General features: G+C 48.0%; 2 protein-coding genes across 2 annotated transcripts; one reads left to right on the top strand and one right to left on the bottom strand.

The window, feature by feature from the left end:
* The first annotated feature begins 93 nt into the window (after window positions 1-93).
* SMYD4 (SET and MYND domain containing 4) lies at window positions 94-6,507 on the top strand. The gene is made up of 10 exons (XM_068910570.1): window positions 94-224; window positions 266-467; window positions 868-957; window positions 1,433-2,600; window positions 2,925-3,107; window positions 3,421-3,587; window positions 4,319-4,451; window positions 4,872-4,988; window positions 5,355-5,478; window positions 6,186-6,507. Exons 1-10 carry the CDS (start codon window positions 94-96, stop codon window positions 6,334-6,336), a joined length of 2,466 nt encoding a protein of 821 aa, XP_068766671.1. The 3' UTR covers window positions 6,337-6,507.
* A 534-nt stretch (window positions 6,508-7,041) lies between these two features.
* SERPINF1 (serpin family F member 1) lies at window positions 7,042-14,172 on the bottom strand. The gene is made up of 8 exons (XM_009675909.2): window positions 14,057-14,172; window positions 11,449-11,534; window positions 10,835-11,036; window positions 10,600-10,755; window positions 9,613-9,816; window positions 8,649-8,791; window positions 7,827-8,037; window positions 7,042-7,445 (listed from the first exon to the last, which is right to left on the bottom strand). Exons 2-8 carry the CDS (start codon window positions 11,524-11,526, stop codon window positions 7,186-7,188), a joined length of 1,254 nt encoding a protein of 417 aa, XP_009674204.2. The 5' UTR covers window positions 11,527-11,534; window positions 14,057-14,172; the 3' UTR covers window positions 7,042-7,185.

Genomic DNA, 14,172 nt, shown 5'->3' with positions numbered 1-14,172 from the left:
GCGCCCCTATTGGCTGGGCGGCGCCGTACGGCGGAAGCGCTCGCAGCGTGCGGCCGCTCCGGTGCCGCTGGGCGCCGCCATCGGAGCGAGCTGATGGCGCTGCCGGCTGAGGAGTGGCGGGCGTTCGCCGCCCGGCGCTGGGCCGCGCTGCAGCCGGCGCTGCGGGAGCGGCTGGCGGCGGCGCCGCTGCGCGACGCGGTGCGGCTGGGCTGCGGCCTGCTCGGGTGAGCGGCGGGGGCGGCGGGGGGCGGCGAGGCGAGGCGAGGCGAGGCGAGGCGCTGACCGCCGTGTCCCGCAGGCCCGAGGCGGAGGAGGAGGAGGAGGAGGAGGCGGCGGCGGCCCTGCGGCGGCTGTGCCGGCGGGCGCGCGCGGGCAAGGAGCCGGCGGCCGCGCGCTGCTACCGGGAGGAGGGCAACCGGCGCTTCGGGCGCCGCCAGTACGTCGCCGCCGCCCGCCTCTACTCGCAGGTAGGCGGCCGGCGGGAGGCTCCGGGGCCGGACCTCGCCGGTGGGGGGGGGGGGGGGCCGGGTCGTCCCGGCTGAGGGGGGCCTCGGTGGGGGAGGGGGACTTTGAGGGGGCCCTCAGTGCGGGGGGGGGGCGGGTCTTTGCTCTGTGAGGCCCCCAAGGAGGGGCTTCGTTGTGGGGGGCCCCCTGGTTGAGGGGATCCTGGTGAGGGGGGGACTAGGGTTGTCCATCCCATCTCCCCCCCCCCCCCCGGTAAGGGGGGATCACAGCCGGCCCTGGTTGAGGGGGGTCCCGGTAAGGGAGGCCTCAAGTCAGCCCCTGGCACGGGGCCTCCGGCGAGGGGGTCCCCGGTGCGGGCGCCCTGCCGGCCCCGGTGAGGCAGCGTCTGCCTGGTCTCCGCAGGCAGCGTCGCACGAGCGTCCCGGCAGCCCCGAGGTATCCCTGTGCTTCGCCAACCGCTCCGCGGCCCTCTTCCACCTCGGACGCTTTGAGGTAAGCGGCGGCGGGCGAGCAGAGGTGCTCCTGGGTGCCTGGAGCAAGTCTGTGCTCCCAGCGTGTGACCTGGGGCCTTCTGCCTAGCTGGAGGGGGGACATAGGCCAAAGGAGATCCCAAGCGGCGCCTAGGAGCGTTACTATGTCACGTTTGCACGTCGGGCTTGAGGTGAGTGCTTCTAGGAACCCCCCAATAAAGGCTGTTTGGATATTAGCACAACAGAGTATACATCAGATGTGTTTTTGAAGCGTGCCTAAAACTTCCGTCGTTATGGAACTGTTTCTGAAGAATTCCTGCTTTCTCTCTCTTCGGTCTGCATTGTGAATCTTTATTTGGCCAACAGATTGGCTATGGAGAGGGAATCTGCTGATCGGTATTATCTTGAGTAAAATGTGTTGAATCTTTGATGTGATAAAGAGCACAAGTCTCAACTGCTTTTCAGGTACGTTTAAAAGGCCTCATCTTTGTTTCTAGGCTTGTTTGGAAGATATTGCGAGGGCTCAAGGTCATGGCTATCCAGATAGGCTGCTGCCCAAGGTCTTGGTGCGGAAAGCTGAATGTCTGCTGTGTTTGGGGAGGTTACAGGATGCAGCAGAGGCCCTCAATGCAGCGGAGAATAAAGTTGCTGTGGATCAGACTATGACTAGTGCTACACACCAGGCACTGCTAAAAAAGATAAGTCAACTGAAGATTAAAGTACATGAGAAAGAGAGCTGTCCAGAGCCTGCGCCAGAAGCACACGGTGCCATTCAAAGAGAGTCAGAGATCTGGGAAGAGAATGACAGCATTTCAGGTGCATCTTCATCTTTGAGCTTGAATTTTGATATAGAGAGAGGACGTCATTTGGTGGCCTCTCAGGACATTTTGCCAGGACAGAATCTGCTGAAAGAGAAGGCCTTTGTGAGTGTTCTCTGCCCAGGGGAGAGTCTTCTGTTGCCTGACAGTAGTGAAACAGTGTGGGACACTCGGGTCACTAATGCAGATCTTTATTGTCACCGTTGTCTGAAGCAGCTCTTAGCCTCTGTGCCCTGCAGTGGATGCAGTTATGCAAAGTACTGCAGCCAAAACTGTGCAGATCTGGCCTGGGAACAGTACCACAGGACAGAATGCTCCTTGGGAGCGCTGCTTCTCACATTAGGGGTCTTCTGCCACGTTGCCTTAAGGACTGTTCTGCTGGCAGGATTTGCAGAGGTTAGTAGGCTGGTGGAGCAGTCCCACGATGATGACAAGGACCTTCATAGCCCTGAGGCAAGATGTAAACATATCAATGAGGTACCAAATACCAGAGGTGGTATCCCTGGGAAGGCAGAGCCTCTGATTCCTGGCTGTAATGACAACGGTCAGTACCAGAGTTCTTACCAAGCTGTGTTCAACCTCTTGCCACATACTGAGAAGCATAGCCCTGAACATAAGTTCCTTTGCGTGCTGAGCATAGTAGCTATATGCAAAAAACTACAAGAAGCTGGTCTAGAGGCTGCTGTCTTGAATCGGGAATCGTCTGAGGAGTGGTCCAAGCCAAAAGAATGTGAAAATGGGTCTGATGAACTGTCTCCAGAGTTGAAGATTATGGCAGAAGCAATGCTGAGGCATGTGTTGCAGCTGCAATGTAACGCGCAAGCGATCACTGTAATGCAAGAGTTGGGTAAGATAAACACTTTAAGCCCTTTCCTCTTAACCTTGCTCATCTAGTTTGTGTGAAGTGGAGAAACTGAACTAGCAGTTGTAAAAAGCTCCCATTGCAGATGGGAATGACTACTTGTTTTTTGTAAAATTTGATGGCTTGCTCCTGCCTGCCTGTCCTTATCTTTGGTGTACGTTTAGATGGTATTCAGCTACTTTTCATTACAGCAATATGCCAGGAACTTTCCTACTGATGTCTGTGATTGGATCCAGTGCCCATTGCATTAAGTTTGGTGGGTCACTAAGACTTCCTTCCCAACATATTTGTTTTTCCCTCTGTTTTTAGGGTCCGGAGATGGTGCTGTTGTAAATAAGAAGCCTGTGCGCCTGGCGACTGCCTTCTTTCCTGTCCTCAGCCTTCTGAACCATTCATGCAGTCCCAATATCAGCATATCATTTAGTGGGACAGCTGCCACTGTCAGGGCATCGCAGGCAATCCCAAGAGGCCAAGAGATTTTTCATTGCTATGGTGAGTTTTAACTCTGTATTTATCTCAAGATCCAGGCATCCTTTCACTTCTACTTGGCATGCAGACTGATTGCTAATAGGATAGTAATTTGAAGTGTAATGTTGCTAGAGCTTATGCATACGTGTAAGTCTTGATCAAAGGTATCAGAACAAGTCCTTATCTCCAGATGCCCACTGTTCTGCTTTCACAGTCTCCAGTTTCATCCTCTTCAAAAGATGGTATATTTAGTCTGAGTCAAAACGAGGATAGATTTCAGGCTTTTGTTAGGGACTGTACCTGTTTAGCGCTTTCTGTCCTTGTCCTCCCTTTGCAGGGCCTCATCGATGTAGAATGAGGGTTGCTGAGAGACAACAGCTTCTTAGGCAGTATTTCTTCGAGTGTCGCTGTCAGGCGTGCCTTGAAGAGATAGAGTCTGATGTCAAGAGTGTGGTGTCCATGAGAAACTCATTCTGCTGCCCTAGCTGCCGGGCTTCAATGCAGGTAATTATTCCATAATTATAACTATATAACCATATCAGGGTGAGTAACGTTTGGGTCTCTGGGAAAGTCACAGTTAAAGATCTGAGTCTGTGACCTCTGCTCTGAAGGCAAAAGACCCTGCAGGAGCAAGGCAGTGTCTCATTGCTCTCTAGCAGCTTCCTTGGAATGTTCTTGTATGTCAATCTTCCACTGTTACAGGGAAAATACTGCCTTTAACAAGGAGTTAAAATTCCTTTGAACTTGCTGAAAGAAACCCTGAGTATCAGGGCCATGGATTGGGGTAGTGGGGGTGTTTAAGAAACAGAAACGGAGACCCAGAGTCTAGAAAACAGGATGTACCTACAGGAGGCCATACGTAGTGGGAGCTGCATTATCTGCAGTTCACAGGATGTAAACAAAACCAGCATCTAGCCATGAGTTAAATGAGGAAAGTCATTTTTTTGAAGAAAGAGAACAAAAGTGTGTGTTTTATATGAACAGTTTGTTGTGTACCTCATGACCCTTTTTCAGCTTAATCTTAAGTGGGCTCAGACTAGCACGTGTTTTCATAGCTGTTCCCGTTTCTCCTAAAATCTGAACAATCTAATAGCACTTTATGAGCTACTCCCTTTATTTAACAAATGTAGCTGAGGAACTATGTAGCAGCTCTGTGACACGATACAGACGTGGAGATGGAAAATAAGCTTTGAGTTGAACTTGAGCAGGAATGATGGCGTGGATGACTTCCACAGGGAGAAGACATACTTTGTTGTTCAAATGGAGCTTGTGCACTCTCAGTCAGCAGAGAGAGCCTGTCACAGCGGCTATGGGACCTTCAGCAACGAATCAAGAAAGCATTAAAACTGCTAAGCGACAACAAGGGTGGTAAGACTTAGTTTTCTGCTTTAAGGTGGGCAGCTAATGAGGACACATTGGGAGACCTGGTCCCAGCCATGAGATGGCACTGTTGTCCATGAAATTGGGGTCTTCTGGCATGAAGCCTGCAGTCCCTTGGGAGCTGAGCTTTAGGTTTTTTATACCACTGATCCGGGTGTTAATCTAGGTCACACACTGTTCCACAGTGACTAAAAGAACTCGGGGTAATGTTGGAATTATATGTTCCCAGACCTTGTTTTTCTAGACCGTATCTGACTGACACTGTGTTAGAATAAGCAGGGCTGCAGAGGAAGTAGATGTGAAATCTTAACCAAGTCCAGATCTAATTGTGTAAGATGCAATGATGAGATTGGATCATGGCAAGCTAGAGACTGGCCAGCAAGATGAATTTTATACCTTCTTTCATAGATCAGGCTATCAAAATGCTCCTGAAGTGTCAGGTAGATGCTGAAAACTTCCTGTCTCCAGAGCATTTGCTGATGGGAGAGATGGAGGATCATCTGGCCCAGGTCTATGCTACTCTTGGTACGGTATTATCTTCTCCCTTAAGATTGTCTTTAGTTTTGTGGCCTGTGAATTTAACATGAGGGTTGGGGGGGCAAAGATTCTCTGGCTAGCTTTTGCACTTCCACTGCATTTCTCCAGTTTTGACAGCAGGACTCTCAGAAAGACTACTTTAGCGAAAACTGCCTTCCCAGCAGCTGAAGAACAATGTGATCTCATGCCCTTCTAGTTTCCCTGTCCTTGGTCTGAGGAGAGCAGCCTCCCAATAATGCTATGGACGTAGTTCATCGTGTTTTGAATGATACTGTCAAATTCTTTGGGTGGCAGAAGTTCTAGAAAGTATTTATTTACTGCTTTTTTTGTGTTTTGTTGCTGTTGTTCCCTCAGGGAAGTGGCAGGAAGCAGCCAGGCACCTGCAGAGCAGTATTCGGATAGTGGAAATGCATCATGGGCCATCAAGCGTAGAAATGGGTCATGAACTCTTCAAGCTGGCACAAATTCTCTTCAATGGGTAAATATGCCTTCATTCTCCATCTCTTCCCTGCACCACCCCTGTGTGTCTGACACAGTATCATGGCAGATAATCCTTGACACTTTACAGGGTGTGTCCCAAGCCTCCTGGGCAGTCTGGCACAGGTATAAAAGTTGTCCCTTTCCCTAGTGCAAGTTCATTAAGTGGGCCAGTGAGGTTCACTTCTACCTTATGATCTCTCTCTTTGGACTCATTTCTCTGCCTTGTGCCTGTCTGTCCGTTTTACTCTCTGGCTCTGTTTTCCCTGTCCTGTTGTTTTATTCTGTCAACAAGTCACCCTTGGGTGTTTATACCACAGTTGTACTATATTGCTGACATCTTTTAAAAAAAGTAATTAAAAACACTTTGCTCTTCTTTGGCCCCTTTCTGGGCAAGAGAATCTTCCAAGTATTTCTGCAAATCTTCTAACAACATCTCTGTCTGAATTTTCAGTGGGAGCTGTAGAGAGGCAGTAGTGAGTACCTATGCTCAAAGAGCGTCTTAAGTTTTGTCCGTTTGCTTACCTTTTTTCCCCATCCTCTCTTTGCAGCCAAAGTGCATGGTATTTGCCTGGTGCTGAAAGGCAGTGGTCTTTATAACCATGAACAGGTTTAGTGTTTTGCTGGGGAGAGATTGAAGGCTGGGAAAGTTAAGGGAGCTGAAGTCAGTATCTCACATGTTCTGTTCTTACTCTCTTTCTATTTCAGATTTGCCGTTTCTGAAGCTCTGAGCACAATTCAAAGAGCAGAGGAGATTTTGTCAGTGCACTGTGGTCCTCAGAGTACTCAGATCCAGGAACTTGAAGAAATGAAGACCTGTCTGTTAGAGCTTCCCAGAAGCGTCCTTCAGAGGACTTAAATTTCCCTATCAAAGGAAGCTGCAATGCTGATCTTTCATCAGAGCTAAGCTTCATGTGGTAAGGCAGTCATGTAGTACAAGCTGGAAAATCGTGCATAAGAACAACTTGAGTGAACGCTGAAATGCTCTTTAGTGAGGCTGTTGTAAATAAAATGACCGGTTTTAATATGAGGGGTCTGTGTGTGGTATAGTGGAAATGGATGCTGTTGTAGAATTTCTGTGAGTGGGTTAGAAGGAAACATCTGAGATACCTGCGTGTGTATGTATGTGTTTCTAGAGATGTGACTCGTCCATGTGTGGTAGCCTGCTGTCTTGAACAAGAAGTGATGCAGACCACAGTGCCTTTCATTTCTAACACTATGAAGCATCTGCCTACCAAGTCAGCACTTTCATTCTTGCTAGCGCGAAGGTTGGAATGGATGAGGGAGCAGGCTGGGAAGTACAAACTTACAAGCTGTACGAAGGGGATCCTTCAGAATTTGGAGGGCTTGCCAGAGCAGACCTGGGAGGGATGAGGAATTCAGTGTGAACACAACTAGCTTCAGCTTGGAAGACAGGAGAGGGGAAAATGCAGTATACACCAGACTGAGGTTGCATATGGGACACCAAACTGTGCTGTGGCTCAGTCTGGGGAAAATGGGGGTGTGAAGGCACATGACATAGACAGGACAACGTTTCAAGGGAGAATACTGGGGCTCACTGAGATAAATGGCAAAAGCTCTTTTATTGCAGCATGAAGGCATAAGATTTGCAAGTTGTGTCTTTGTGCAGCAGAGCAGGGAACCGGTATCCCTCCCAATACCACCCTTTCTCTTTGGGCCTCACCATTGCAGACTACTGAGAAGGGATCTAAATGCTCCTGGGGTCCAGAATCTTGCCAATAAAAAGCAGGGTTCCAGTCGTATCATCTCGCAGCACTAGAAGAAAAGGTCTATCCACATGATACTCTATGGGGAAAGTCAGACGAGCAGCGTTCACCCCGGGGTTTGGTGTGGATCTTTCCCCATCTTCGTTAAGCTCCAGAATTGCCTTGTGTTGCACGTGAGATAGCTTAATGGGCTTGGCAGTAATCTTGGTAAAATCAGGTGACGTGAAAAGTGACTGGAGCCCTGGAAGGAAGGAAGAGAATTCCATTAGCTAAAAACATAGATGTGGGTTGAGGGAGTGGTACTGCCAATGCTGTGATTCAAGAGGGCGCGTAGCTGCTCAGGCAGAGCTTATTGGTGGTAACAGGGAGAAGAAGTTTACATCTGTTTGTACTGAGCTTCTCTCTCTTAATCTCAGAAAGATTGCATAAGCTCTGTGGAAAGATCTGATTAAAAAGCTAAGGGGTCTTGGAGGAAGGAGGTTTGATTGCCAGTGAAGTCTGTACATACTGACAGCAGAACCTAACTAATAACCCACCAACTTCATATTTTTCTGATAGCAGGAAGCAACTTGCTTAGTGCTTTGAGCCCTAGCGGTCTGTAGAGGGAGCGTAATGTACGTACTTGTCTCCTTTAAAGTGTTGCCAAGTGCCTCTTCGTAGTTCAGCCTTATTTTTGGCAAGCTTAGCACAGCGTGGACTGTCTTCAGCTCCTTGTCTACATCGTGGACAAACTCAGAAGTGAGACTCTCCTCAATCAGAGTCAAATTTTGAGTCACCTTCGTAGGCAGGAAGAATGTGGCACTGACTTCCCCAGTCAGTGGCAGCTGGGCAATCTGGAAGGCCAGTCATAAATAAGAAAGGATCATACCCAGGGTAAACAGTTTTACCCTCCCAGTACCAGGCACAGGCCTGAATCTTGACTGCCTGGTCAGCCATTCCAGCTGTATATCTTGTCTTCTTCCCTGTTTGCTTTTATTATACCTTATGTTTCCTGACCCCTCTGGGGGCCAGGCTTTCATCAAAAAATGTTGCACCCTCTCTGCTATTACATGGCAAATGCTCTCTCTCACCTGTTGAATCCTGTAGTGAGCTGCGGTATTGCTTTGGGGGATTCTCAGCTGGAACACCTTCTTCTGAGCTCATGCTACAGTGAAAGATTTGTTGAAAGAGGTAGAGATTGAAAAGTTTTGGGGAGTGCGCCCTGCCCTTCTTGCCCAGTTTTAGGTAGAGCAGTGCAGGTGAGTAGGACTCTGCATGTCAAATGGTCATTGGAAAAGTAGAATATTCTAAAGGGAATCAAGACGCTGCCTTTCAAAGTCAGGGATCACAAAGCTAGTCTGGCAGGAAGAGCAGGGCTTTCTTCTGGAATGGGTTAACAAGTAAGTGTAGCTAAGCCTGTTCCCCAGTAGGGTTAAGAGATTTTGTGCAACATTTGCTCTCTGACCTTGCAGTTGAGTTCTGAGTCAAAACCATATCGCAGTATGGCTTTGGGGTCTGACATCATGGACACCTTCACAATTCTGTCCTCATCCAGATGGAAGTCCTTTAGAGCAGTCATCTTGGTGTCAAACTTTGTTCCCCATGTCCCTGTTTTTAAAAAAATAAAACAGAGGATCTTCTGGAATAATAGTGTAGCAAACCAGGGATGTGTCTGTGGTTGAGTAATCTTGTGCTTTATGTATGCAGTATTTGTGCTTTAGGAGCTGAGGCATAACTGAATGATGATAGAGATGGAAATAGACTGATTGGACCTATTGATCTGTTACCACTCTTAGGCCCCTCCTTCCCATCTGAGAATTGGCTAAATGCGAAATAAAAAATCAAGCCAGCGTATGGGTGGAGTAGCAGTTGGGAAGCTGATGTCTACTTATGTAATTACAAAACTATTTTAAAGGGTAACAATTGTGTCAATGCACACAAAGTGCTTTTCTCCCCGCCCTTTGTGTTTTGCTTGCTGTCTCTAAGTGATAAATCTCCAGGACACCTACTTGTGTAGACTCTAGATTACAGTACGTTCTAGAACAGCTCTCTAGTATCTCCCTCCATTCCCTCTACAGTGGTACCAAGGCTCAGTACGGTCTTTACAGCTGTGCCTTCCCTAAGAGGTAGTATTCTCTTTCTTGCCATTGAGTTTTACAAGCCTGAACTTTCTTCTCCTGTCTTTTACTGCAAACACGTCAAGACTCAGCTTTCTAACAGTAATAATTCCTTCTTCAAGAACTGTTTCGTGTTCAGGTAGCATGTATTTCCTGTTGTTTATTGAGCAAATATTTCATACCTTGTGTTCAAAGACATTCTTCTGATACTTTGTCTCTTTGGCGCTGTTTGCTCTATTGGCAGCGAAATCACATCTCTTGTAAAACGTGCTTAATGGACCCTATCTGTAACAAAGTACGCAAGGTTCTTACCCTTGAAGTGAGCAGCCCCAGCAAGGAGAATACTGACATCTGTGGGCATGTCTTTCATAAACCGCAGAATCCTTCCCTTTGTCTGCTGCCGTACCCAGTTGTTGATCTCTTGGAGGTCTAATTGGGAATTGCCACTGAGCATCCTCAGCCGCATTTTGTAGGACTTCTCCAGCTGGCTGTGAAAACCAGGCTTCATCCTCAGTCCTGGGGAACACAAAGATCAATACTGCAGCCAGCTCTCATATCAAAATGATCTGAAGGCAGTAGATTGCAATCACAGGCCTAGCACAGCAGTCCTCTCATAAAACAGATCTGTGGTTGTAGGCATAGACACTTGCTTTGAAGAATGACTGAGTGCATGGAGGAAATGGATCCAAATCCTATAGCCAAGGATGTTGGAGTATGGGGAAACCCTCTCCTGAAAAGTAAAGATGGGAGATTAGAACAGAAGATTTAGACACAGCTATTCCTACATCAGTCTGTCTTCCTCCTTCGGCTCTCTGTAGGAGTGCAGCTTACTCAACCTCTTGGATTTTTGGAACCAGCAAGTTAACTAGCCAAAATACAGCTCTTGGCGTTCTCGGATATTCAGTGCATGCTGAAAGCAGACGTTTCAAATAGTCCTGCGAGAATTTAAAGAAAGGAATACAACTGAACGCTATCACGTGTAGAAAATGCAGTTTGTGATTCCTGGGAGTTAGCAACACCTGCACAGGTAAAATCCTCACAGCAAGCTTTTTCAAGCCTTCTGCATGCTAGTTGCTCTGTCTCCAGTGTCTTTTGGCACATAAGTCTGATCATTTATGTATATACACACAAACTTTCCAGGTTTTATCTGGAGCGGCAACAGCATTCCACGTGCTGCCTGGCTCCAGGCTCAGCAGGATGTCAGAGCCCAAGCTGTTACTGTGCTGTTACCTGCTGACTGTGTTCTACCTGCTGCTAGTTATTTAGGTAGATTTTGATAGAGGGAGGAGTGACTTTTACTTTTTTCCAAGATGATTCGGGAGGCGCTTTTCAGGCTCTTCTCCGGTGCAGTGACACTGGTCAGTAGGTCCTTGTAGGTGTTGTGGACTTCAGCTTTGTTAAGCAGATCATAGAAGAGAGCTCGGGAAATCACATCTTCTGTTCGCTCTCCAGCGCCTGCCAACAACCAGGACAACAGTATGAAGGAAGGCCTTTCAGGCCAAACAGTGTGTGAGGAGAAAGGGCAGGAACTCACCGAGTGAGAGACCAGAAAGTGCAGTAGCCAGGCTGAATGGAGACAGTAGCACATTGGCAGTGGCTGTTCTGCTAGACTGCTGCCGGTACAGGTCATAGCCAAAATTGGAGACTGCAGCTGCCAGCTTGTTCACAGGGCTCTTATAGAATGGATCTTCCTCTTCAGCTTCACCTGTGTTGCCTCCATCGGCAGTGGCAGAGTTCTGGCAGGTACAGGGAAGTGCTTTGTTTAGACTTGCTGTTTACAAAGGCGGACACAGATGTGGCAAACATCTCAAAGGCGAGCAATCTACAGATGTTCTCTTACGATGCACAGGAACACTGCCTTAATCTTACTGATAGGGAGACAGAGTAGGAGCAGCAACTTCACTTTAAAGTGTCCCAGTAAAGTTGAAGGCAGTGTTAGGATTGGAATCCACTGTTTATGCCTCATGGTCATCCCCTCATGTAACTACTGTGGTTTTATCTAGGTGAAGCAGGAGTTACTCTTTGTTATGTTGCTAAATAAAAGCCTGGTAACTTAGGAGGGCAGTGCTTAATGTTTCCGAAAGACTTTAAAAAATTAATTTACCTGCTGCAAGTATCCCTCGCTCTCTGCTGTTATATCCTACTCACCTGCCCAGCAGCCGAGTTCTGCGATCTACTTGGGACAACTAAGAGACCCAGGAAGAGGAGAACCACTGGAATCTGCATGCCTGAACCTAGAGATCAACACGACAGAGTGAGTTTTGAATAACTGAGACAAATATATCTCTGCCACTACTGTTCGCTGTAATTAGTTTTGACAGGAACTGCAATGACACATGCTACTTCTTGCCCTTCCTGACTCTGGCACTCATCTGAAACAGGCACCTGATCTGAGCTGGGTTTTCTTTTTCTATAGCTTGATATATTCAGCCAGCCTGGCCCCAGTGACTTTGAGAATGGGGCAAGCACGTGTGCCTGGCTGTGCCTGAGCACAAAAGCAGATGTGTGGCCCAGTCCACACGGGTGCCGGCAGGTACTAAATGCTAAGGTCCAGAAAAGCCCTAAATCGTATCTTTGGAGTTTTACACCTTATAATTCAAAACTTCAGCATTTATAGAAGGTAGCAAATCCACAGTGTCGAGTAGGGCAGAAGACAAAGCTAACTGGCTACTGCTCTGCTACATGAGTTACCTGCTTCAGGCTGTGTTTTGCCATGTTTCTTGTGTCTGCATGTACATGGAAGGCCATACAACCTGTATGAATCTTTTGCTTCTTATTTAACAAACAATTAGATAAAGTAAGAGTAGAACAGCTCTCTTAAAAGAGAGTGAGGAAAGGGGCTGGAGGTAAATGACATTGGGTCAGATCTAGAGAGGAGGTGAAAGACAGAGCTTGGCTCTTTCAGCGTTTCTAAGAGGGGGCAAGGGAGAAAAGCACTAAGCTCCCTAAAGCTTATAAGCCTGCTCTTCTGTGAAATCCAGTTTTAATCACTCCTGTATTGGCATATGTGGCCCTTCCAGACAGATCTGTCTGGTGCAAAGGGCAGTGTGTAACCCCGAGTTTCACCCTGGGTAAACGAGAGCTACTGCAGAAGTGTCATGCCCCTGCGAACAGACGCCACTGAGGCGGGACTCAAGCAATGTTTGTATAGATTCCCAGAAATTAAAGGAAGAGGTTTGTATTTAACTAACCCCTGTGATTCAGGCATCCAGTGAAGCAGGAGAAAGAACATGTGTTTCAGATTAACTGCAGCTATAAAGAAAACATGCCTGTTGGTAGAAATACAACTTAAAGCCACGTGGCTGTAACAGCCACAGCTCAGGAACCAGCCTATTCAGGCAGAGGTTTTACTTCAGTGAAAGGGAGTTCACTGTTCGCTTTTCTACTGAGACCGTTTTCTTCTGGAGGCAGGTCCTGCTTTAGAGAAAAAGGTGCCTTATGTCCCAGGAGATTTTAGCAACCTCCTGGTAGCCTAGCTTCTGAGTAGATGAGGTATTCTGGTAGAGAAGATGCATATCGAGAGGTGGTACTATACTGGAACAAACCAACGCGTTTGATGGTATGGTATTGGATGTGATGTAGAGACTGATCATATCTCATTGCATAGTTTTAAAATGAATAGCCAGCATGCTGAAACAGAGATGACAGAAGCTCTGCAAGAGCCTAAGTTAAGCAGGTCTTTGACAGGGCTTTGTGAGGATGCCTGCACCAAGCGGTATTCTTGCGTGCTGAGTGGAAGAGGTTTGGCCCAGTCTAGTTTGGAGATGAAAGTTTTCCATGGAATGTAGCCTTTTCTCTGAAAAAAGGCTGAACGCAACCTCTGCTTCCAACTACACTGAGCTCCTGGGAGTATCTGGGCGGAGATTGGATTTCCAGATTTGTATTGTTTTTGCCAGTACTGTCACCAGCTTCATATTTCTCAGACTTTGCCAAAAAGTAATTTCCATTTTAGAAAGACAAAGCCTTTTGCATTTGAATGGGCCTGAACATCTGGAGGCTATTTGCATGTCTCTGAGCGCACAGCCAAAACTGCAGAGAGGAAAGAATTTGGTTGGAGTAGAGGTGGGATGGTTTCAGTCATGATTTTAAAATTTGTAGCTGCCCTTAAAAAGAAAGGAAGAAGCAGTAGCATGCAGCATGTGATGTTACAGTCAGGAAGATAATTTAGAGAAATGAGCTGAGAAGAAACCTTCTGCCTAGGAGTTATCTGTTTGTAAAGCCCTGCAGGTACAAGGTGAAATATTTCACTTTCCGTCTGTAGTGGTTCAAGTCTCAAATCATTTATAAATGCTTCTTGTTCTAGGGGTCCTCTAAAACATCGCCCACGAGTTCAGACTTGCTGACTGTGATTGCACCATCCCATGGTGCTAACTACTTCTGAAGCATCTTGCAGCCACTAAATCTAGGGCATTCAACTCAGTTTTGATGAAAAATTGTTACTATTGCAAAGAAAAAGCCTCCTCCCTGCTGCAGCGCAGTTGCTGGGGGGGGGGGGGGCGCGAAACACTGCCCCAGCTCCTAAGCACGCTTCTGCCCTGCAGGCAACAAGGGGCCCTCAGATGCTGGTGGCTCCCAGCCCTTTGGCAAGATCCCTCATTTGGTTCCAGTCTTACCCCTCGACACCTGCAGAAGTCCCTTTCTTCCCCTTTCCCAGGTCCTCTGCCAGGTCCCCAGTCTCATCCCTGTGCCCTCCTGGCACTCCCCTCGCCGCGGGCTCTGAGAAAGGTCAGTGGAAGCAGCCTGAGCTGCCCCTTACCTCGGGCTCCTCTTGGCCACTGCCGCACAGGTTCCCACCAGGCGAGTCGGGGGCAGTGCGGCTTTGGTGCAGCCACATCTGCTTTTTGCTGCCTGCCCCAGCCCAGCCTTCGCAGG

Source organism: Struthio camelus, chromosome 16 (assembly GCF_040807025.1).
Source record: "Struthio camelus isolate bStrCam1 chromosome 16, bStrCam1.hap1, whole genome shotgun sequence".
Taxonomy (NCBI): Eukaryota; Metazoa; Chordata; class Aves; order Struthioniformes; family Struthionidae; genus Struthio; species Struthio camelus.
Note: the sequence above shows the minus strand (reverse complement) of the source record. Positions and strands in the feature narration are given on the sequence as shown.